The 26,396-nt window shown below is 39.7% G+C and overlaps 2 protein-coding genes across 7 annotated transcripts in view; one reads left to right on the top strand and one right to left on the bottom strand.

The window, feature by feature from the left end:
• Positions 1–26,396, top strand: part of LOC133664736 (zinc finger protein OZF-like) — a 519,603-nt gene that overhangs the window by 222,244 nt on the left and 270,963 nt on the right. The gene's annotated exons all lie outside the window — the stretch shown is intronic.
• Positions 1–26,396, bottom strand: part of LOC133664739 (zinc finger protein 501-like) — a 178,710-nt gene that overhangs the window by 44,259 nt on the left and 108,055 nt on the right. For 3 of the 5 annotated variants that reach the window (XM_062069621.1, XM_062069623.1, XM_062069628.1), the window contains one exon: positions 979–2,439. The exons of 1 other annotated variant lie outside the window; for it this stretch is intronic. In XM_062069621.1, the coding sequence (XP_061925605.1) occupies positions 1,286–2,439 (1,154 nt within the window). In that variant the 3' untranslated portion in view covers positions 979–1,285. Of the gene's footprint in view, positions 1–978; positions 2,440–14,400; positions 14,857–26,396 lie in introns of those variants that run through there. One more of the 5 variants, XM_062069631.1, reaches the window with a different exon arrangement.

Raw genomic sequence — 26,396 nt, 5'->3', positions numbered from 1 at the left:
TTTGTTTTGTTTTCTTCATAGTTCCCTGTTGCTCTTGGTTTTTGTTCTTTTATCAATAAATATCCCTTTTTTTTTTTACTGCACGGTGCCACCTCGTTCGTCTGCATCTTAAAAATCACTGAAGGATTTTACGTAGCATTCCCAATTTCCAGTTTTTGGTGAACTCTTGTGAAATATCCACTGTCATGTTACTCTTTATAGTTAATTAATTAGTCAATTAAGAAAATGTTTACTGGGTCCTGCTGCTAGTTCACTTTTTGTGGTGTCATTTTGCTACCTGTTAAGGAAAGTATTTGTTTTTAAATATATAAATAATCCTCCATATTGGCAGCCATAGTGATTCATTTATTCAGCAGAGCAATAAAACTTCGATCTTATAAAAAAGTAAACATAAATGCTGTCTTCCTCGCTGATAAAACATGATAGCAACATGCATCTGCTAGCTCACGATCGCCCCTACTTCTCAGTGTGGCGAGTTTGAGTACTACAAGAGGCACTCTAATACAGTGCTTAAAGCTGTATTATTAGTCGTATTATCAAGGAATAATGAGGTCACACTTATATTAAAACATTAATGCTAAGGTTTCGTCCAGTAGTGAACGGGTGACGTACGATGATGATGATGATGATGATGATGATAATGATGATGATGATGATGATGATGATGATGATGATGATGTATCTGTGCATGTAAACAAATGAATCCACAAGGGACAACAACCCTTTCCACAGACTACACACACATCAGAAACATAAATCTTAGAAGCCTACAACAATATATTTGAAGACTTTAGGATTAAAAGTGAAGATGTTAGGTGAAATAAGTACAAATGCAGCAATAAAAACAAGCAACTCCACTCACGATGGCTCTAAAGTTCAGTGATGTGTTGCTAACTTCAGCCTTTTTCTTCTTTGTTGATGTTTTGCAGTAGTTAACATCCATGATGTAACAATGCTGCTAATTTACCAGAGTCCGCAATTTGTTAACAATTTTATTCATTCATACTTCTAATTGGATAATAACATCAATAAAATGCAATGGAAAAAATATGTGAAAAAAAAATAATGAAAATAATAAGATGTCCTCTCTTCAAAGATGAGAAAATAGAATAAAATAGTAGCAACATATATAATATTCAATAAATGTACACAACTTAAAAAGTAATTCCAGGACAACATATAAGACTAGAAGATGAGAAGCACTACATACAACATCAAATATACATTCATGTTAAACATGCTGTGTTTTTAAACTACATTTAGCACAATCACTGTTTAAGTGTTTTTAAATCCCTGCAGCTTCCATGACTGTTGCACACTTGTGTCTACTGACCTGATACTTAAACTTGAACCCTTTATCACATACAGTGCAACTAAACGGTTTCTCACCTGTGTGTGTTCTCATGTGTAATATAATTCCCTTCTTAGTGATGGATCTTTTAGCAAAAGCTGAGCGAGTAAAAGGTTTCTCTCCAGTGTGTGTTCTCATGTGTCTTATCATATGATGATTTAAGGAGAATCTTTTGGGACACACTGAGCACGGAAAAGGTTTCTCTCCAGTGTGTGTTCTCATGTGTCTTATCATTCGCTGATTTATGGAGAATCTTTTGGGACACACTGAGCACAGAAAAGGTTTTTCTCCAGTGTGTGTTGTCATGTGTGTGGTCATGTTGCGCTTTCTGGAGAAACGCTTCTTACAAACAGAGCAACTAAAAGGTTTCTCTCCAGTATGTGTTCTCATGTGTGGGGTAATGTCAACCTTTCTGGAGAAACTCTTCTTACAAACAGAGCAAGAAAAAGGTTTCTCTCCAGTATGTATTATCATGTGTCTGGTCAGGTAATGCTTTCTTGAGAAACTCTTCTTACAAGCTGAGCAACTAAAAGGTTTCTCTCCAGTGTGCGTTGTCATGTGTCTGGTCATGTTCAGCTTTGAGGAGAAACTCTTCTTACAAACAGAGCAAGTAAAAGGTTTCTCTCCGGTATGTATTCTCATGTGTTGTGTAAAATTAGTCTTCCGTCTAAATGATTTCCCACATTCAGAGCAGTCAAAGTGTTTGTTGTTAGTGTGATGCCTCGTATCACCTTTAGAATTTTTTTTACTCTCCAAAGGTTTTTGGATGTGGTCGCTGTGATCAGAAGAGTCTGACATCATGTCGTCCATGTCTGACAGTGGAGCAAAGATGCTGTCTGGTTCTGACTTTGTATCTTCACAATGCTCTCCATCAGCTTCTGTGATGTGTTGACTTACAAGCTCCGCCCCTCGATTCTCCTCACTTTGACTGTGATGAAGCTGTAAGGACTGAGCTTCATCTTCATCATGAAGCTGCCCCTCTTTAATGTGAGAGGGGGCCTGTAGCTCCTTCTGTCCCACACTGGTGTGCCACTCCTGCTGCCCGGAGGGAATCTCTTCATGACTCCCCGCTGACACCCGCTGGACGTCTGCAGAACATAGAACACAAATGGGGTGTTACTGTATTTTACTTTGCAGCTCTTATGCCAACTATCCACATTATGTGAGGTTGGCCTAATAAAATATATGCATAAAAAACTATAATATCTAAATCATTTATAGCTCTTATTACACATCTTACTGGAAGTATTTTATGGTTGTGGACTTTTATTAACCAACAACAGGACAAAAATCAAATATGGTGATGATTGAATAATAGTTAGTTAGTTAAATGGATATGCAGTCACGGGTGGCAGATGTGGGGTCCTAGTCCTTGTTTGTTTACATGGACGCGTCCTCGCAAGACGCAACGTTGAATGATAAAATCCAACCTTACCCGAACAAAAACCATGCATGATTTATCAGCGAGAGTCTTGATACTATTTTACTTGACCCAGCCACACACAAATAAATTGTAGCCATGCATGCCTTCTTAAGCTTTCATGTCCTTTGTGGTGTAGAATGATGTCTGGAACTCAAGATAGTTCCACATGTCTGGGAACGCCACCGACGGATAATCCTTGATATTACTCAACGAATCTTTAGGGACCTATTTCATTTCATAGTTAGATTTTTTTCTCGTATCTGCTTTTTGCAGGAAGATCTAGGTGAGGGGAGCAGTGAGCAGCAGCTGTGGCCGCACCCGGCAATAATTTTTGGTGATTTAAACCCCAATTCCAACCCTTAAAGGCCTACTGAAAGCCACTACTACTGACCACGCAGTCTGATAGTTCATATATCAATGATGAAATCTTAACATTGCAACACATGCCAATACGGCTGGGTTAGATTAGTAAAGTGCAATTTTAAATTTCCCGCGGAATATCCTGCTGAAAACGTCTCGGTATGATGACGTTTGCGCGTGACGTCACGGATTGTAGCGGACATTTTGGGACACCATTGTGGCCAGCTATTAAGTCGTCTGTTTTCATCGCAAAATTCCACAGTATTCTGGACATCTGTGTTGGTGAATCTTTTGCAGTTTGTTTAATGAACAATGAAGACAGCAAAGAAGAAAGCTGTAGGTGGGAAGCGGTGTATTAGCGGCCGGCTGCAGCAACACAAACACGTAGCCGGTGTTTCATTGTTTACATTCCCGAAATATGACAGTCAAACTTTACCATTGGCCTGTGGAGAACTGGGACAATGGAGACTCTTACTAGGAGGACTTTGAGTTGGATACGCATGCTTGTGGAGAACTTGGACAACAGAGACTCTTACCAGGAGGACTTTGAGTTGGATACGCGCTACCGTGAGTACGCAGCTGCGGCTTCCAAACATTTGATCGCTTGCCCGTACGTGCGTGCCGCTATGTGCATGTCACGTACGTAACTTTGGGGAAATATATGTGCTGTATGAACTTTGCGGAGGTGAACGGTACTTTGGGCTGTGGGATTGAGTGTGTTGTGCGGGTGTTTGATTTGTATTGGCGGGTTATATGGACGGGAGGGAGGAGGTGTTTGTTACGCGGGATTAATTTGTGGCATATTAAATATAAGCCTGGTTGTGTTGTGGCTAATAGAGTATATATATGTCTTGTGTTTATTTACTGTTGTAGTCCTTCCCAGCTGAATATCAGGTCCCACCCGCCTCTCACAGCATCTTCCCTATCTGAATCGCTGCCACTGCCCTCTAATCCTTCACTCTCACTTTCCTCATCCACAAATCTTTCATCCTCGCTCAAATTAATGGGGTAATCGTCGCTTTCTCGGTCCGTATCGCTCTCGCTGCTGGTGGCCATGATTGTAAACAATGTGCAGATGTGAGGAGCTCCACAACCTGTGATGTCACGCTTCTTCCGGTACAGGCAAGGCTATTTTATCAGCGACCAAAAGTTGCAAACTTAATCGTCGATGTTCTCTACTAAATCCTTTCAGCAAAAATATGGCAATATCGCGAAATGATCAAGTATGACACATAGAATGGACCTGCTACCCCCGTTTAAATAAGAAAATCTCATTTCAGCAGGCCTTTAATGCTGAGTGCCAAGCAGGGAGGTAATGGCTCCCATTTTTATAGTCTTTGGTATGACTCGGCCGGGGTTTGAACTAACAACCTACTGATCTCAGGGCGGACACTCTAACCACTAGGCCACTGAGTAGTGAAGAAGTCATGTAGTATGTAACTGAGTTAAAGTAGAAACTTCTTCCCACATGTCATGTTAATAAAATATTTTTATTGTGCAAAATATACTTTTTCATTATAAACAAAGCTCCAGATATACACATCAAAGCCATTCATACATTCTCATCTTGCAACTTGTTTCTATATCTAAACTCATGCAGAGGCTTTCAACACATTGCTTTTTATGTCAAATAGAAAATAGATCAATCACTCATTTTATCAATCAATCAATCAATGTTTATTTATATAGCCCTAAATCACGAGTGTCTCAAAGGGCTGCACAAGCCACAACGACATCATTGGCTCTGATCCCACATGAGGGGAAGAAAAAACTCAACCCAATGGTATGACAATGAGAAACATTGGAGGGGACCGCAGATGTGGGGGATCTAGCATAATATTGTGAGAGTCCAGTCCATAGTGGATCTAGCATAATATTGTGAGAGTCCAGTTCATAGTGGATCTAGCATAATAGTGTGAGAGTCCAGTCCATAGTGGATCTAACATAATAGTGAGAGTCCAGTCCATAGTGGATCTAACATAATAGTGAGAGTCCAGTCCGTAGTGGATCTAACATAATAGTGAGAGTCCAGGCCATAGTGGATCTAACATAATAGTGAGAGTCCAGTCCGTAGTGGATCTAACATAATAGTGAGAGTCCAGTCCGTAGTGGATCTAACATAATAGTGAGAGTCCAGGCCATAGTGGATCTAACATAATAGTGAGAGTCCAGTCCGTAGTGGATCTAACATAATAGTGAGAGTCCAGTCCATAGTGGATCTAACATAATAGAGAGAGAGTCCAGTCCATAGTGGATCTAACATAATAGTGAGAGTCCAGTCCTTAGTAGATCTAACATAATAGTGTGAGAGTCCAGTCCGTAGTGGATCTAACATAATAGTGAGAGTCCAGTCCATAGTAGATCTAACATAATAGTGTGAGAGTCCAGTCCATAGTGGATCTAACATAATAGTGAGAGTCCAGTCCATAGTAGATCTAACATAATAGTGTGAGAGTCCAGTCCATAGTGGATCTAACATAATAGTGAGAGTCCAGTCCATAGTGGGCCCAGCAGGAGATCATCTTGAGCGGAGACAGGTCAGCAGCGCAGAGATGAAGACGTTGTTACCATTTCCTCCCAACACCCAGTGATGGGTGGATCACGAAGGATCCGGATTTAAAAGATCCTGCTCTTTGAAGTAGCAGCTCTTTGATATCAAATAACCTTTGACCAATTCTTCCTTTAGTTTAAGGGCAGCTTGCAGCAATGACATGAAAGGTGCATACTGCCATCTACTGCAGCGGAGTATGTTACATGCGCTATATTCATGTACTTACACTGTAACAACTAATACTGGATGACATTAAAAGCAATGCTTTGTCCTTACTTAGTTTTTGTCAAATTGTAACTATCAAAACAAAATATCAATAATTTTGGGCTTAACTGTGTATTTATTTATTTTTTCTGAGCTGCCTTAACTTAGAGAAATGTAAGTTTATAAAAAAAGTTTCAAACTTTGCAAATGCACAGATTAGTAGAACAAGGAACAGCTAAGTATGCTAAAGCTACACACGGAGGAGACAGGAAGTGATGATAACCGCTAATTGAGCTCAAGTTGTAAAGTAGCAAAACAAGATAAGACTAAGTTCTAACCCAAGGCCAGCAGGCCAAATGTGGCCCGCCAAGTCATTTTGTGTGGACTGTGATGGCTTAAGGTGTGTTTAGTCTTTTACCCAACTCTTATTTTGAAAGTTATTCTTTCGGTTTTGCTTATATTGGTAACTTATTTTCCCCACTCTGTCTTTCAACTGATGCACACTGCACAAACCTTTAATCCTAGACATCATTAATGATAGAGATGTCCGATAATGGCTTTTTTGCAGATATCCGATATTCCGATATTGTCCAACTATTAATTACCGATTCCGATATATACAGTCGTGGAATTAACACATTATTATGCCTAATTTTGTTGTGATGCCCCGCTGGATGCATTAAACAATGTAACAAGGTTTTCCAAAATAAATCAACTCAAGTTATGGAAGAAAATGCCAACATGGCACTGCCATATTTATTATTGAAGTCACAAAGTGCATTATTTTTTTAAACATGCCTCAAAACAGCAGTTTGGAATTTTGGACATGCTCTCCCTGAGAGAGCATGAGGAGGTTGAGGTGGGCGGGGGGGGGGGGGGGGGGGTGGCGTATACATGTATATGTACACATACATATACACATACATGTACATATAAATTCACTGTACAAACATACATATGTACATACTGTACATATATATTCACTGTACAAACATACATATACAGCAGTGTTTCCCACACATTCATTTATTTGTGGCGGTCCGCCACGAAAAAATTACATCCGCCACAAATTAAAAAAAATATATATATATATATTTTTTTTTTTTTGTCCTGTTCAGCTTTTCAGGCAAATCATATAGTTGATGTACCGGTAGATGCCCATATAGGCTGTTCAGATTTACTTTACAAAAGAGAAGTGTAGGATACTTCTCTTGTTGCCTTATTTGTATTTGACCACTACTGTTTTCTGTTTATTTGTTACTGACTGTGGCAGGACACCTGTGCCTCTGTTTCACTTTATGTTGCTGGTAAATACCGGTAATATGGTTGTAGTAGTAGGCTAAAGTTAAATTATTTAGTATGCACTAATTAAAGGGGCAGAGCTTTAAGAGACATTTTAGCTTTTATATTTTATAAGATATATTTTTTGTAAGAACCACAATTAATAAATATATTTCAGTGAATAACTTATTGTTCAAATCTGTATATAAATATGTACATAAAGTATTGTAATTATATTGTAAAATGGATGGATGGATGGACGTTTAAAACAAAACTGTTATTATTAATTAGTAAGTATACATTTTTTGAGCCTTTTTAGAGAAAATCATATCGTTGTAGTAAATTATGCAAATTACTCGATGATGTCAATGTGACCACGCCCATAGCCACGCCCCCACCGCCACAGGTATCTTGGTAGTTTATGGGAAACACTGTACACATACATGTACATATAAATTCACTGTACAAACACATATACACATACTGTACATATACAAGTACATATACATACATACACTCATACACATAATCACGTTCCATCAAACATATATTAACGTTGTTGCCCTAGGGTAAACTGGGCACACACTGACAAAGCTTAAGTGTACTATAACAATCTACAAGGTTAATATTAGTGGCTTCTCTTTCTTCCCCTTCGGTTTTCTGCTTTCTTTTGTATTTCTAGTTATCATTACGTATATGTATTGTTGCATTTGAACAACTGTATTGTTGATAATAGAGGTCAATTATTGGTAATATTCATTATCAATAGCGCTATTTCTATTGGTATTTGTATTGCTGTAATAAAATTGTGTAATAATGCTCATTGTCATTTCTGTATTATTATTTATTTCACTAACTGCTTCTTTGCTATCACTTTTACCATCATATTTGTACATATCCTATTTGCTGATGTTGCTCTATTGTTGTTGTTAAGTTAAAGTTAAAGTACCACTGATTGTCACACACACACTAGGTGTGGCGAAATTATTCTCTGCATTTGACCCATCACCCTTGATCACCCCCTGGGAGGTGAGGGGAGCAATAAGCAGCAGCGGTGGCCGCGCCCGGGAATCATTTTTGGTGATTTAACCCCCAATTCCAACCCTTGATGCTGAGTGCCAAGCAGGGAGGTAATGGCTCCCATTTTTATAGTCTTTGGTATGACTCGGAACTCACAACCCACCGATCTCAGGGCGGACAGTCTAACCACTAGGCCACTGAGTAGGTGTTGTTATTGTTGTGTTTACTTTTGTTGTTTTTGTCTCTCTGTCTAATCCCCCTCTTGTCCCCACATTTTCCCCCTCTGTCTTCCTTTTTTCTCTTTCTATCCCCTCCTGCTCCGGCCCGGCTGCACCAAATGATAATATAAATACATTTAATAAAGTCAAATACAAATAAGGCAACAAGAGAAGTACCCTACACTTCTCTTTTGTAAAGTAAATCTGAACAGCCGACATGGGCATCTACATCTACTATATGATTTTCCTGAGAAGCTGGACTGTATGTAACCTAACTCAAATGATAAATCTACCAACCAGAATAAATATGAACAATTCAGGTGTATTGTCTTCAACTTGCATAGATCATCTTTTTACTAATTCAGTAGATAAATGCTCAAAGGTTGTTTCTGTGCCAATTGGATTTAGTGATCATAACATGATTGCTATTGCAAGAAAAGTGAAAGTCCCCAAAGTTGGACCTACAATTATGTATAAGAGACTCTACAAACATTTCTGTGATAATGCCTTTATTGAAGACGTACATAACATACAGTGGGGCAGTGTATTTGAGTCAAAGCATACTGAAGCAGCTCTGCATGAATTCATGAAGTCATTTTCTTCTGTCTGCGATAAGCATGCACCCATCAAGAAGCTCACCGTCAGATCTGTCAAAGCCCCTTGGCTTGACTCTGACCTGAGAAACTTGATGAAAGATAGAGATATACGGAAAAGAGTTGCAGTAGATTCAGGTAGCTCAGAGGACTGGCTAGCATATCACTCTTTAAGAAACAAAGTCACCAAATTAAATAAACAGAAAAAAAGGGTGTACTACCAATCTAGAATTGAAGAAATTAAACATGATGGAAAACAACTTTGGAGTACTCTCAATCAAATCATGGGTAGAGATAAAATGGGAAAAACACCAGCATTTATTGAATCAGGTGAAGGCTTTATCACCAAGCCCAAAGAAATTGCTGATTACTTCAACAATTATTTCATAAGTAAAGTTGATACTATAAGAAATGGCATGCTGCCTGTAAATTGTATTCTATCTGAGTCACTTATTAAAAATGATATCATGCAGGACAAAAAATGTAAATTTGAATTCTCAGTCACTAATGTATTGGAAATTGAAAATCTATTGTCTGAGTTGAAATCTGACAAACCTTGTGGTCATGATAATCTAGATAGTAGACTTTTAAAATTGTCAGCTGGAATAATAGCCAGTCCGATATGTTATATTTTTAACTTAAGTTTTAAAGAAGGAATCTATCCTCAAATATGGAAGGTTGCTAGAGTAACTCCTCTACCAAAAAATAGGAAAGAAGCATTCACTGGATCGAATAGTAGGCCAATTAGCATTTTACCAGTATTAGGAAAATTAATGGAAACAATTATATTTAAGCAAATTCAAAATTATTTCTCTATAAATGACATTAATTCAGACTTTCAACATGCATATAAAACTGGCCATTCAACATGCACAGCCCTCACACAATTAACAGATGACTGGCTAAAACAAATTGACGGTAAATTATTAGTTGGCACAGTGCTATTAGATTTTAGTGCTGCTTTTGATATTATTGACCACAAACTACTACTTATAAAACTGTCTGCTTATGGTTTTAAACTCTCAGCGATTAACTGGATGAAAAGCTACCTAGTCAACAGACAGCAATGTGTCATGTTCAATGGAACCCTTTCAAATATTAAAACATTATATTGTGGTATTCCCCAGGGAAGTTGCCTGGGACCTTTATTATACTCAATATTTGTAAATGATATGTCATGTATTTTAAAGAATGGTTGCTGTGCAATTTACGCAGATGACACAACAATATATGCTTATGCTGATAATTGCACAGACCTGAGCAGTATACTACAAGACAAGGTTATGCAGATTTCTAAATGGGTTACAGAAAATAAGATGAAACTTAATATTTCCAAAACAAAATGTCTTGTTATTTGCTCAAAACATGCTCATAGAAAAGAACGCATATTGAATGTTTCTTTGAACGGAGTTCATATTGAACAAGTTAAAGAAGCCAGGTTGCTGGGAGTTACAATAGATGAAAGACTATCTTGGGCCACTCACATTAATAACATAGTAAAAAAAATGAGCAGAAGCATCTCAATCATAAGAAGAAGTGCCTATTTTTTAACTAACACAACTACGAAACAAGTTATACAATCCCTTGTATTGTCACATATTGACTACTGCCCAGCAATTTGGTCCAATGCATCTAAACAAGAACTCAATAAAATCCAGCTTACCCAAAACAGAGCTGCCAGACTCGCTCTCCATTGCTCATTTAGGACCAGCGTTGAGATCATGCATAATGAATTGTCATGGATGAGAGTTGGTGAAAGAGTAGCGTGTAGTTTGATTCTATTTTTAAAAACAATCTATACATACCATAAACCTTCATATCTGTATTCTCAGCTGTTGCTTGCTAGTGAAAGTCACAACTATGGTACCAGGTTAGCCCTAAGAGGTGCTTTCACCCGTCTTAAACCCAAAAGTGATGTTTTGAAAAAGACTGTAATGTATAGGGCAATCACTTACTGGAATCGACTTCCACAATATCTGGTATCAATCACCAGCAGAGTGGGTTTTAAGAATAGACTAAGAGGAGAAGTATTGCGGAAAGAGATTATTCTAGATTGTACCTAATGTCATGACTGTTTTTATTGACTATTTTATTGATTATGGGACAAGCAGTAGAAAATGGTGGAGGGAACTTTTTTTGTCACTTATGGTTTGTCTTTGGTACACTAATGTATATATTTTAGGCCATTGGTTCTTTGTTTTATTTTTTTTTTGCAAAAATATATATATATATCTATTTTTATATTGCTCTTTTTATCTTTGTTATGAACAATATTATGTAAACTCGAAGTTATTATTATTTTTTTGGTTCTTTGTTGTTGCTAGTTTTGTATTACAACATTTTATTATTTGATCATGTTGTACTGCATTTTAATCTTTTGTTTTGTGATTGTGTGATGTTTTTGCCTGGACCCCAGGAAGAATAGTCTCCACTGCGGTGTTATTGATTATGGGACAAGCAGTAGAAAATGGTGGAGGGAACTTTTTTCGTCACTTATGGTTTGTCTTTGGTACACTAATGTATATATTTTAGGCCATTGGTTCTTTGTTTTATTTTTTTTTTGCAAAAATATATATATATATATTTTTATATTGCTCTTTTTATCTTTGTTATGAACAATATTATGTAAACTCGAAGTTATTATTATTTTTTTGGTTCTTTGTTGTTGCTATTTTTGTATTACAACATTTTATTATTTGATCATGTTGTACTGCATTTTAATCTATTGTTTTGTGATTGTGTGATGTTTTTGCCTGGACCCCAGGAAGAATAGTCTCCACTGCGGTGTTAGACTAATGGGGATCCTTAATAAACTAAACTAAACAGGACAAAAACAAAAAAAAATTCCAGGAAAACCGGAATTTGGTTTGGAACTTGGGAAAGTGTAAGTTTGAATGTCCAGGATGAGTGAAATGTGTTGATGTTGTAATGGTTTGAATAGGTTGGAAAATGTGGGGATTGTGCAATTTGGAAAAATGTCACTCCGGTGGGTGTACGGGTGTGTCGAAGGTACGTAGACACAGAAAACTCCCCCACAAGCATGTTTGTGTTATTGACAGAAATATTTAAATTCAATGTCCAAATGTATTAAAACATTAGTCAATCAAACAAACAAACAGTCAATGAAAATGAAGGCAATAACTTTGCAGTCATGGATACACCGTCTGTGTGTTTATTTTCTCCGACTGCGGCTCTCAAACTGCATACAAAAGGTCTTCGAAGGTTTGGTCGGAAAGCGTAAAAAAAGCACCCTGAAAAATTCCATAAAACCTTTAACAATTTTTTAAATTGTATCCGAATTAAAGGCCTACTGAAATGAATTTTTTTTATTTAAACGGGGATAGCAGATCTATTCTATGTGTCATACTTGATCATTTCGCGATATTGCCATATTTTTGCTGAAAGGATTTAGTATAGAACAACGACGATAAAGATTGCAACTTTTGGTATCTGATAAAAAAAGGCTTGCACCTACCGGAAGTAGCGTGACGTAGTCAGTTGAACATATACGCAAAGTTCCCTATTGTTTACAATGATGGCCGCATGAAGTGAGAGAGATTCGGACCGAGAAAGCGACAATTTCCCCATTAATTTGAGCGAGGATGAAAGATTTGTGGATGAGTAAAGTGCAAGTGAAGGACTAGTGGGGAGTTGAAGCTATTCAGATAGGGAAGATGCTGTGAGAGCCGGGGGTGACCTGATATTCAGCTGGGAATGACTACAACAGTAAATAAACACAAGACATATATATACTCTATTAGCCACAACACAACCAGGCTTATATTTAATATGCCACAAATTAATCCTGCATAATAACACCTGCGTGTTTGTTATGCTAGCTCCTAGCTCCTCTGCTAGCTCCTAGCTCCATAGAACACGCCAATACAATTCAAACACCTGATCAACACACACAATCACTCAGCCCAAAAGACCGTTCACCTAACCCAAGGTTCATAAAGCTTATATATTTTTAAAAAGTTACGTACGTGACGCGCACTTACGGTACGGTACGTGTTATGCTAGCTCCTAGCTCCTCTGCTAGCTCCTAGCTCCATAGAACACGCCAATACAATTCAAACACATGATCAACACACACAATCACTCAGCCCAAAAGACCGTTCACCTAACCCAAGGTTCATAAAGCTTATATATTTTTAAAAAGTTACGTACATACGCAAAAAAAAGCCAAAGCTGCATACTCACAGTAGCACGTCTGCGTCTTTGTCATCCAAATCAAAGTAATCCTGGTAAGAGTCTGTGTTGTCCCAGTTCTCTACAGGCGTCTGTGTATCCAAATCAAAAGTCCTCCTGGTTAGAGTCTCTGTTATCCGAGTTCTTCCATCTTGACTGCATCTTTCGGGAATGTAAACAAAGAAGCGCCGGCTGTGTACTGTTGTGGCTGACTACGTTCGAAAAATACGTCCATTTCGCACCGACAACTTTCTTCTTTGCTTGCTTGGCTTCCTTCTCCATAATGCAATGAACATGATTGAAACAGATTCACGAACACAGATGTCCAGAATACTGTGGAATTATGAAATGAAAACAGAGCTTTTTCGTATCGGCTTCAATGTGGAAGGCATACCCGTGTTCCCCGGGCCACGTCACGCGCATACGTCATCCTCAGAGGCGTTTCGAACCGGAAGTTTAGCGGCAAATTTAAAATGTCACTTTATAAGTTAACCCGGCCGTATTGGCATGTGTTATAATGTTAAGATTTCATCATTGATATATAAACTATCAGACTGCGTGGTCGGTAGTAGTGGGTTTCAGTAGGCCTTTAAAAATGTATCCTCTAGTTTGTGGCTATTATAAAGCATATTTCCAGAGGATATGCATTTTTACAGCATGTTTTAAAGAGGTAGCATTTAAAAAATTACGTCTGGGTATATTAAATTGATCAACTAATTCTTATTTAGGGGGCTTAGTGAGCAGAATAGAGGCATTGATTCTATTGTTAGAATTGCGTTTGTTTACGACTTAGAATGCAAAAAAAGAAAAACATGTTATTGTCTTACATAAGGATTGTGAATGATAGGCAAAGTAAAAACAAAAAATCAGATCCCCTTTGATAATTTTTCTACGTTCTGTGAACGGGTTGATGCTGTGGTGAAAGCGAGAAAATAAATACATGTCGGGAAAATGCAAATTTCAGCAAAAATGGCTGGCATCTTTTTAAAACCTGGTTAAAGATGGAAAATGTGTATTTTGTAAAATTATGTTAGAATTAGCTTTATTATTTGGGTTTAGGGGGCCTCGACATGTGGCCCGCCCCAGGCCCAGCTCTGACTTGTTCCACCACTGGTCATTGTGATTATATTATATATTCCAAATGTCATTTTCTTGTTATTAATCAAATATAAAGTTAGTAAACATGTGAGAGTAAGAAGTCAACAAACCTGTTCTGTGTAACACAACTTGATGTTTCTTGAAAACAGCGTCCAGTAGTCGATTATTCTCCTGTTTTGTTCTAGAAAGTTCCGCCTCGTATTCTGCTATCGTTCTTTCTAACACTACAAATATTTCTTCAACGGCAGCAGTTAGTCGCTGATCCACCAACGCTCTCAACATTTGTAATGTAGACATTTTCACACAATCACAACACTTTACTCTCACACTTGATCTCTACTCAGAGATGTGTTGATAACTTCTGTTAGCAGTTAACAAGCTAAGCTAACTAGCGAGCTAAGCTAACTAACAAGCAAATATAGCAGGAAAGCGGCACAGTGCTTCTAGCGCATCGAGACGACTTTATCCTTAAATAAAGAATCAAAGATGTATTTTATACGACGTAAATATTTCAAACTGGATAAGAAATAATAAGACTGACTTATTAGCGTCTTGCTCACGTCGATGTGCTTTCACAACAGTTGGCACACTTGACGTTACAAGGCAGTACTGCTCAGTTCTGCCGTATTCCGTTTACCCCGGAAGCTGGGAATGACGTCACAGCCGAGTGGACGAAGAGGCATAAGATATTGCCTGCTGTCACTGTTGCCATGCTTTTCTTTTATGTAATATTTATTTAAATAACATTGTGATATAAAAGAGTGCCTCGTTTAAAAAAATAATTCCAAAGTATATAACAAACCTTTAATGATGGGGTTCAGTGGCGCCCCCGTGCGACATTCATTGCAATGACAAGAGTGAAAGTGGTAGAAATTGTAGCGATATTACTGCCTGATTTCTTTAAATCTACCCTTCCACGTGTTTTTATTGTTGTTATGAGATGCATTTATACACTACTTATAAGATGTCTATGGGCAGTACTGCCTTGTAACGTCAAGTGTGCTAACTGTCGTGAAAGCACATCGACGGAGAAAGAAGTGAGCGAGACGCTAATAAGTCAGTCTTATTATTTCTTATCCAGTTTGGAATATTTAATGTATATGATATGAAATATTTAATTATTTAAGGATAAAATCGTCTCGATGCGCTAGAAGCACTGTGCCGCTTCTCGTGCTATATTTGCTTGTTAGTTAGCTTAGCTCGCTAGTTAGCTTAGCTTGTTAACTGCTAACAGAAGTTATCAACACATCGCTAAGTAGAGATCAAATGTGAGTGTAAAGTGTTGTGATTGTGTGAAAATGTGCGAAAGAACGATAGCAAAGTATGAGGTGGAACTTTGTCCAACAAAAGAGGAGAAGGAGCGACAACATCAACTACTGGACGCTGTTTTCAAGAAACATCAAGTTGTGTTACACAGTATTTTTTAAGGGATCTGGATTGGGCTCACATCTTTACTAACTTTATATTTCATTATTAACACTATTTTTCAATATATTGTGTATAAGACGTTTGGTTGTTTTGTGAGGATGATGCATTCCGTCTGGTACTTGCAACGTGGTCTTGCAACTGTCGAATTTAACTTTCTTTTCTTTATTTATTTATTTTATTTCGAACATGAACACACTTACAGTATAATACATCACACAATTTCATATCATTTCACTTTACATCATGTCCGAAAAGGAGTAGGAAGAAGCAAAGCTTATTTAATCCTACCCCTTTCCCACTTCAGAGCGTTTACAAATATATAGAATCATTTACTGACCTTTTTATATAATAAAATAACATCTGTGAATTTGTATACACAACAGTTTTGTAATATCTAATTAATTAATTCAGTCATTATTAACATACTGAGATGAAGAATATCTTATTTTCAATAAGGTTGAAAGTATTTCTCATAATTCTTCTTCTTTGTACTTTGTAAGCACTATTATTTTGAACAACCTCTTAAACTACCCGTAAACATGAGTTACATATCCCAGTCCATTTGTACAAAAAAATGTTAAACTTCAATTCTAGTCTCATCACTTTATACAGATAGTTAATAGGACAAAATAACCTGGGAGGACTTTGCCCTTTAAAAGGGGAATCCTGAACATAATCATGGCGTCAGGGCAGTATTAAGATGATTTAATCACATCACATTCATGATGGGGATGGCGTGGCGCGGTTGGCAGAGTGGCCGTGCCAGCAATCTGAGGGTTCCTGGTTCAATCCCCACCTTCTACCACCCTCGTCAGGTCCGTCGTGTCCGTGAGCAAGACACTTCACCCTTGCTCCTGATGGGTTGTGGTTAGGGCCTTGCATGGCAGCTCCCGCCATCAGTGTCTGAATGTGTGTGTGAATGGGTGAATGTGGAAATAGTGTCAAAGCGCTTTGAGTACCTTGAAGGTAGAAAAGCACTATACAAGGATAACCCATTTACCATGTTCTTGTTACATGATATATGTTTGTTCTATGTTCTAATGTTAAGGGGAACTGCACTTTTTAAAGTTTTGTAATCATTCACTATCTCTATGTAAGACAAGCCCACATGTTTTACTTACAAGAAACTAGGTGAGTAATATAAAAATAAAATATTCCGTCTAAGTTTGGGCCCCTAGGGGGGTGGGGGGGGGGCTCCAGAGTGAGGCCAAGGGAAGAAAAAAAAACCCTCATAGACATAGCACACATAAACATGTGTGTAAGAGGGAAACATCAAAGAACACAAAGGACATTAAAGGCCTACTGAAATGATTTTTATTTATTTAAACGGGAATAGCAGATCCATTCTATGTGTCATACTTGATCATTTCGCGATATTGCCATATTTTTGCTGAAAGGATTTAGTAGAGAAAATCGACGATAAAGTTCGCAACTTTTGCTCGCTGATAAAAAAAAAGCCTTGCCTGTACCGGAAGTAGCGTGACGTCACAGGAACTAGTATTCCTCACAATTCCCCGTTGTTTACAATGGAGCGAGAGAGATTCGGACCGAGAAAGTGACGATTACCCCATTAATTTGAGCGAGGATGAAAGATTCGTAGATGAGGTACGTTACAGTGAAGGACTTGAGAGGCAGTGATGGACGTATCTTTTTTCGCTCTGACCGTAACTTAGGTACAAGCTGGCTCATTGGATTCCACACTCTCTCCTTTTTCTATTGTGGATCACGGATTTGTATTTTAAACCACCTCGGAAACTATATCCTCTTGAAAATGAGAGTCGAGCACGCGAAATGGACATTTAAAGTGACTTTTATCTCCAAGACAATACATCGGTGACACACTTAGCTACTGAGCTAGCGTGATAGCATCGTTCTCAAATGAAGATAGAAACAAAATAAATAAACCCCTGACTGGAAGGATAGACAGAAGACCAACAATGCTATTAAACCATGTACATGTAACTACACGGTTAAAAATTCTCAGCCTGGTAAGGCTTAACTATGCTGTTGCTAACGACGCTAAGGCTAATTTAGCAACTTAGCAACCGGACCTCACAGAACTATGATAAAACATTAGCGCTCCACCTACGCCAGCCAGCCCTCATCTTCCCATCAACAGCCGTGCTCACCTGCGTTCCAGCGATCAACGGCGCGACGAAGGACTTCATCCGTGGGTTTGGCGGCAAGCATCGGCTAGGCGTCTTCTATCAGGGTAAGTAGTCCTTGTAGTGTTGCTGTAAGTATTGTACTTAGCCGCTAATACACCGATCGATCCCACCTACAACGTTCTTATTTGCAGCCTCCATTGTTCATTAAACAAATTGCAAAAGATTCACCAACACAGATGTCCAGAATACTGTGGAATTTTGTCAAAGAAAACAAGAGGCTTTTCTATCGGGTCCGATGGGGTCCAACCACTTCCGTTGGTTTTGTGACGTCACGCGCATAAATCATATCCAAAGGAGTTTTTCAACCGGAAGTGTGGCGGGAATTTTAAACTTGCACTTTATAAGTTAACCCGGCCGTATTGGCATGTGTTGCAATGTTAAGACTTCATCATTGATATATAAACTATCCGACTGCGTGGTTGGTACTAGTGGGTTTCAGTAGGCCTTTAAAGACATTAAAAGAACAGAGCTGATGCAACCAGCTGCCACTCCAGCATACTTGCCAACCCTCCCGGTTTTACCGGGAGACTCCCGGTATTCAGCGCCTCTTCCGGTCACCTCCCGGCAGAAATTTTCTCCCGACAAACTCCCGGTATTCAGCCGGAGCTGGAGGCCACGCCCCCTCCAGCGCAATGCAGACCTGAGTGGGGACAGCGGCGACAGTCTGTTTTCACGTCCGCTTTCCCACAATATAAACAGCGTGCCTGCCCAATCACGTTATAACTGTAGAATGATTGAGGGTGAGTTCTTGGTTTCTTATGTGGGTTTATTGTTAGGCAGTTTCATTAACGTCCTCCCAGCGCGGTAACAACACAAAACAACAGCAGTCACGTTTAGTCTACCGTAAAGCAGTTCGTCTGCCGTAAACAGCAATGTTGTGACACTCTTAAACAGGACAATACTGCCATCTACTGGATAGCCTCCAGAACACTGAAATTCAAGTATTTATTTTATTTATATGTATAATAAAATATATAAATATATATATATATATATATATATATATATAGCTAGAATTCACTGAAAGTCAAGTATTTTATATATATATATATATATATATATATATATATATATATATATATATATATATATATATATATATATATATATATATATATATATATATATATATGAAATACTTGAGTTGGTGAATTCTAGCTTAAATATATTCCCCTCTTAACCACGCTTTTAACCACGCCCTCAACCACGCCCCCGCCCTACCCCCGACCACACCCACCCCCACCCCCACCCCCGATCCCCACCCCCCACCTCCCGGTATCGGAAGTCTCAAGGTTGGCAAGTATGCACTCCAGCAGTGCCGTTTCTACATACAGCTACAAAAGTAAAACAAAAAATATATATAATTAACCAATAATATATATTGCGCACACGATTGCAATTGATTTAATTAAAGTCTGAATGTTGTTAAAACAGTTAGCGCCATCTTTTGACACTTCTTCCTCACCCGTCCTTGCACGCTACACCGCTACAACAAAGATGGCGGGGAGAAGATGCTGTCGAAGGTGAGCCACGTAAATAAGACCGCCCACAAAACGGCGCTTCCTGAAGCGATTTAGAAAAAACATAATAATATGACCCCTTTAATGCGCCTTATAATTTGGTGCGCCTTTTGTATGAAAAAAACCTGACTAGACCCGCTCATCGGCAGTGCGCCTTATAATCCAGTGCGCCCTATAGTCCGGAAAATACTGTACCTTGAAATAGATTTCTTTTCAACTTTCTCTCCTTAGTTTTGCCAAAAAAAGGAGAAGAGAAGGAAAAACACACACACACACACACACACACACACACACACACACACACACACACACACACACACACACACACACACACACACACACACACACACACACACACACACACACACACACACACACACACACACAGACTTATTGACAATAACAAAATAAAAAGAAAGCATTGACGATTTCAGGAAAAATGCCACATTTGAGTCGTCCACACCGGAGAATAACTAAAGATTGTTGAACAAAAAAATATGGAACTGAAAAACTTCTGCAAGAAAGATCACAAAAAACAAGATTTAGAAAATGACATAGATCCAGATACAAATGTTTTCTTCCACATCAGTAATAATTGTTTTTATTATACAGATGAACAATATAATAAAATATAAAAAATATAGTAAAAACAGAATATAATGATATGCAAATCCTTTTCAACTTACATTCAATTGAACGGACTGCAAAGACAAGATATTTCATGTTCGAACTGAGAAACTTTTTTTTTTTTTTTGCAAATAATCATGAACTTATATGTAATGGCAGCAACACATTGCAAAAAAGTTGTCACATGGGCATTTTTACCACTGTGTTACATGGCCTTTCCTTTTAACAACACTCAGTAAAGGTTTGGGAACTGAGGAGACCAGATTTTGAAGCTTTTCAGGTTGAATTATTTCCCATTCTTGCTTGATGTACAGCTTAAGTTGTTCAACAGTCCGAGGTCTCCATGTGGTATTTTAGGCTTCATAATGCGCCACACATTTTCAGTGGGAGACAGGTCTGGACTACAGGCAGGCCAGTCTAGTACCCGCACTCTTTTACTATGAAGCCACGCTGTTGTAACACGTGGCTTGGCATTGTCTTGCTGAAATAAGCAGGGGCGTCCATGATAACGTTGCTTGGATGGCAACATATGTTGCTCCAAAACCTGTATGTACCTTTCAGCATTAATGGTGCCTTCACAGATGTGTAAGTTACCCATGCCTTGGACACTTAACACACTCCATAACCACAACACCAGGGGGAGCTCCACTAACCACGTTAAACCCAGATTCCGATCTAACAAAGGTCTTAACTCATTCTCTTTCTATGCCACATCAATGTGGAATGCACTCCCAACTGGTGTAAAAGAAAGGGCATCTCTATCCTCCTTCAAAACCGCAATACAAGTACACCTCCAGGCAACTTCAACCCTAAACTAACACCCTACCCGGATTGTTAATAATCAAATGTAGATACTTTTTCTTATTAGACTTAGACAAACTTTAATGATCCACAAGGGAAATTGTTCAACACAGTAGCTCAGTTACAATGATGGAAAGTGTAAGGATGGAAAGGACAATGCCGGTATAAATAGACTAATATAGCGATAAAAAATCTAACATATATATATATATATATATAATATGTACATAATGTGTACAGAATAATATATCTACAGATATATTATATTATGTCTATAACATACACTACCGTTCAAAAGTTTGGGGTCACATTGAAATGTCCTTATTTTTGAAGGAAAAGCAGTGTACTTTTCAAGGAAGATAACTTTAAACTAATCTTAACTTTAAAGAAATACACTCTATACATTGCTAATGTGGTAAATGACTATTCTAGCTGCAAATGTCTAGTTTTTGGTGCAATATCTACATAGGTGTATAGAGGCCCATTTCCAGAAATTATCACTCCAGTGTTCTAATGGTACAATGTGTTTGCTCATTGGCTCAGAAGGCTAATTGATGATTAGAAAACCCTTGTGCAATCATGTTCACACATCTGAAAACCGTTTAGCTCGTTACAGAAGCTACAAAACTGACCTTCCTTTGAGCAGATTGAGTTTCTGGAGCATCACATTTGTGGGGTCAATTAAACGCTCAAAATGGCCAGAAAAAGAGAACTTTCATCTGAAACTCGACAGTCTATTCTTGTTCTTAGAAATGAAGGCTATTCCACAAAATTGTTTGGGTGACCCCAAACTTTTGAACGGTAGTGTATATACAATATATACCAAAGACCATGTACAATATTACAGTATATACAGTACATGTGACAGCTGCAGCATAAAATAGAGAGTAGATCCAGCAGGAAATAGAAAATAGACATTAAAAACAAAGAGAAGTAGCTAACATGTCAGGTGTCAGGTAATAGGCAAATGCCATCTATTGCTGTATGGCGAGTGATTATACAGCTGGATGGAGTGTGGAATGAAGGAGTTCTTGAATCGCACAGTGCGGTAAGGAAGTCTAAGGAGCATGTTGGAGTATGAGCTCCGCTGTCCCTTAATTGTCAGGTGGAGCAGGTGGGCAGGATTGTGCCTTCTGATCTTTCTCTCTCTCTTCGTCCACTACTTGCTGTACATATCTTGCCAAGTCAGACCTACATTGTTTCAATGTCCATTTCTCTGTTCTCAATTGTTGATGACTGAAGTGATGATAACAACCAAACCTAACCCCCCCCCCCCCCCCCCCTTCAACATCCCACACCCCGGATTGTAAATAATGTAAATAATTCAATGTATATACCCTTTTCAATTACAGCAAGGTGGTCTTGCCGCTGGGCCTTAGGCCTGTCGCACCTCCACCGGTGCCTGTGGTGGACTGTGCATGGCAGGGACGTCCTCTTCCCTGAGGCAGGCCTAAACCTGACCGCATACCAGAAAAGGTTTTGCTGCAGGGTCTTCAGCTGGGGACCACCTCTCATTGATGTTTCGCCCCTTAGCCCAGAACATCTCCCGGTGGCGGGGCAGTGAACAGGGACGTCTCCCTGACACCCCCTGCAGCAAAACCTACTTGGATGTTGCTCCCCAAGCCTTGTCGCGTCGTTTAATCCAGAGCCAGTGGCTAGATTTCTCTGCTACTTCTGAAAGCTCCTTGATGGATCAGCTCAGGGTGGCTCCACGTAGTCCCAGGTCCTTGAGCAGGCGAGGTGTTGTTCTGCCCACAAAGCCTCTGGCTCCCACCTCCACCGGATACAGTCTCACCCTCCATCCACTTTCTCTGCACTCCGCGACCAGGTCTGCATACTTTGCCTTCTTTCTCTCGTAGGCAGCTTCCAGTCCCTCCTCCCATGGCACTGTCAGCTCAATCAGTACTACTGACTTCAGAGCTGCAGACCACAGCACTACATCTGGTCTTAAGGTGGTGCTGCATATCTCCTGTGGGAACTGGAGCTGCCTACCCAGGTCCACTTCCATATTCCACGCCGCCCTTGGTGTTAATAGCTTGGCAGGTGGTCTCTTGCTGGAATGTGTCGCAGGTTCCCCCTGCCTTAGGAAGTGGATCCTGCATTGGCTTTCTGCTGAAAGCCAATGCAGCTTTCTGCTGAAAGCCCTGATGATTATCTTGTGTGATGACTGTATCATGATGATAGTATATATCTGATAGTATATATCTGTATCATGAATTAATTTAAGTAGACCCCGACTTAAACAAGTTGAAAAACGTATTCGGGTGTTACCATTTAGTGGTCAATTGTACGGAATATGTACTTCACTGTGCAACCTACTAATAAAAGTCTCAATCAATCAATCAATCAATCAATCAATCAAAACAGTCAGGACCCGTCCCCCCACCCGAAGGCGGCGGTGAGCTACCCTCTCGTCCACTGGGTTGAACTCCAACATGCAGGCTTTGAGCCGGGGGGGCAACAAGAATTGCTACCCCAGCCCGTTGCCTCTCACTGCGTGCAACGCCAGTGTGGAAGAGAGTCCAGCCCCTCTCGAGAGAACTTTTTCCAGAGCCCTTGCTGTGTGTCGAAGTGAGTACGACTATATCCAGCCGGAACTTCTCCACCTCGGGCATGAGCTCAGGCTCCTTCCCCCCCAGCGAGGTGACATTCCACTTCCCAAGAGCTAGCTTATGTAGCCGAGGATCGGACCGCCAAGTGCCCTGCCTTCGGCTGCCGCCCCGCTCACAACACACCCGACCTCTATGGCCCCTGCTATGGGTGGTGAGCCCATTGGAGGGGGGACCCACGTTGCCTCTTTGGGCTGTGCCCGGCCGGGCCCCATGGGGACAGGCCCGGCCACCAGGTGCTCGCCATCATGCCCCAACTCCGGGCCTTGCTCCAGAGGGGGGCCCCAGTGACCCGCGTTTGGGCGAGGGAAATCGGAGTCTCGGTTTTTGCATTTCCATAGAAGTCTTCGAGTCTTCAAATTTTTTATTAATATCATTATTGTTTTTTATTTATTTATTTGATAATATTATTATTACTTTAGTTTGTTTAGTTTTTTTGGGCTGTTTTTCTCTTTTTGTGGGGGCGAGGGGTGTCATCGTTGGGATATAAACAAAAATAATATTTAGACCTTTAGGGCAGACAATGGATGTATGATGTATGCAAACATGATGTAATGGATAAGAATGTCTGATGCTGGATGTCAAATAAATATATTTTGTAAGTAAAAAATACATCTAAATGAAGTAAGAGTAGTTGTATTGATAGAAGTAGTACTCACTTCTCTCATGCGGACTGTAGCCTCCACATAAAAAACAACAATCCTGCCTTCCAGTCACAGTGTGCTGACATGACACTAGATTGTTTATCCGTCATTATCCAGGGTGTCAATCTTGGCTCAGCTCATTTCTGAGAGTCCATTTGTCACATCTGGTTACACCAGGCCGTGCCTTATGTTTGCGTTGTGTTAGTGTTTAAGTTCCTGTCCTGTGCTTTTATTTTGGTGGCTCTTCCGGTTTTGTTGGTGTTTTCCTGTGGCTGCTTCACTTCTGTCCCCGAGCATTTCCCCTCACCTTTTTTCTGTTTGCAATCAAGACTAATTAAATTGATCCTTTTTCTACCTTCTGTGGATAATGCATATGTTTAAGAGCTATTTCTTTATTCATAATCATGTTTGAATCAGCTCATATTTTTCCTTAATTTGTCTCTTTTACTAGTTTCTCTTTGTCTTCAGATTGCCTGTTTAGGCAGGGTCGTAAACCATCAGGAATGTGAACACAACCCCCAAGTCTCTCTTCTTATCAGTGTTGAGAGGAGGGGGGGGCTTTCTTTGTGTGAAAAGAGTTGCTTTTTCCTGTGGAATGCCAGATCAACTTGGGCTGCGCATTCGTATGTGTTGTTCGAGGCTGGTCTCTATTCTCAAATATTTGACAATAAAGTTACAAAATAACTATTCTGTGCTGGGTGGTACCTTTGAGTCAGTTTATATGTTGTCTAAGGAACTTGGGACTGACCAGCGCTTTACATCCCACTAGGAGGAACATCTGGTCAAACGCAACAATTTGGGGGCTTCGTCCGAGATGACAGGCTGACAATTGGACCTTCTCTTGCAATCTTCTGGACAGACTCACATGGCCAAAACATAATTCAAGGTAAGCAGAACCTTTCTTTTTAGATAAAATCTGCATTAGGAGTCTGCCCAGAAGTCTGTAAGTTAAACACTGCTTTGTACCCCAGACACAGAATGGTGATTTTGATAGATTGATTGCATTTTTGCCGAGCCTGCCATTGCATTAAAATTGTAAATAAGTGGTCAACTCACGTCATTGTGTCTCGATTACCGTGACGGGCAGTTTCATTGACGAGTGAACTAATAGTTGGGTGTGGCTCACCCTGGGTAGTTGGTCGCCGCCTAAAAGAGTAACGGGTTGGATGCCCATCGTATGGTACAGTAAATACTCCCTGGTTGTAAGATCCATGTGACATCTTTATGTGCACACAAATTAAGGGTGGGTTGGAGGCCATTTGTAAAATACAGTAAATACTCCCTGGTTGCGAGTTCCCTACGGCATTAACGTGTGCGTTAAAATTAAGAATCGTACGGGAGGAGGCCCTTCTGTACCATATGATAAATTCCACGGCTGGAGGCCATTTGTAATAAATACAATAAAGATTCCCTGGTTGTGAGGTCCCGGCGACACTTTAGTGTGCGCTAAAATTAAGGAAAAATAGACACAATGGCCAAGGAGTGTGACAGACAAGAATGTGATGACGGCTGGGGAAAATGTGATGAATGGTTATCGTTTAATGATCAATTGAATGTGCTTTTGGTAACAATGGAGTCCGCGGGGAGAGACAAAAAGGAACGAAGTAAAGTAGTTAAGGAGATGACTCGAGCACAGGGCGAGGAACCTAACGGGTTAAAAGAAGGCTTACAGAACTTATGTGCTCGAGAATATAAGCGTTTGACGAACGAGAAAAGGAAGCTAGAGGGAATTCGAGTAAGCGGGAGTTACATGGAAAAAAGAAAAGCTGCTAAAGAAATGAAAACAATTGAGATAAACATGAAAAAATGGATTGACTGGTCTTTTGCCTGCCGCGCATGCGTAAGACAATTCAAACGACCCGCCCAGACTTTGACTAGGCCACCGCCCCCTACTCCTGTGACGAGTGACGGCCCTCCTCACACAGCCTCTCTAAGATTGAACCCTCCTCCAAAACTAACGCTGTCTCCTGAGTGTAATTCACCTCTGGTGCCTAAGCCCCAAAATAACAGCCACCCAGCGGAAAACCTCCCGAATATGCCTAATCTTACTAGACAGCAGATAATGCATGAGTCAACGCAAAACTCCTCACTTTACATGCCAGACCATTTTGTTGCCATAAACAAATGCCCTCCCCCAGTAGATGACAGCCTCTCACGTGCACATCAGACATTCTTGAACAACACACAACAGAGCCAGACTTTGTGGTCTCCTGTAACTGTTAATGGCTCAATGGAAGGCTACATTGACCAACACCCACATGAACCACATGCATACAACACACGCTCAAAAAAGCTGGAGGGACACGCAT

The sequence above is a fragment of the Entelurus aequoreus genome, linkage group LG14, assembly GCF_033978785.1.
Source record: "Entelurus aequoreus isolate RoL-2023_Sb linkage group LG14, RoL_Eaeq_v1.1, whole genome shotgun sequence".
In the NCBI taxonomy this organism is placed as follows: domain Eukaryota; kingdom Metazoa; phylum Chordata; class Actinopteri; order Syngnathiformes; family Syngnathidae; genus Entelurus; species Entelurus aequoreus.
Note: the sequence above shows the minus strand (reverse complement) of the source record. Positions and strands in the feature narration are given on the sequence as shown.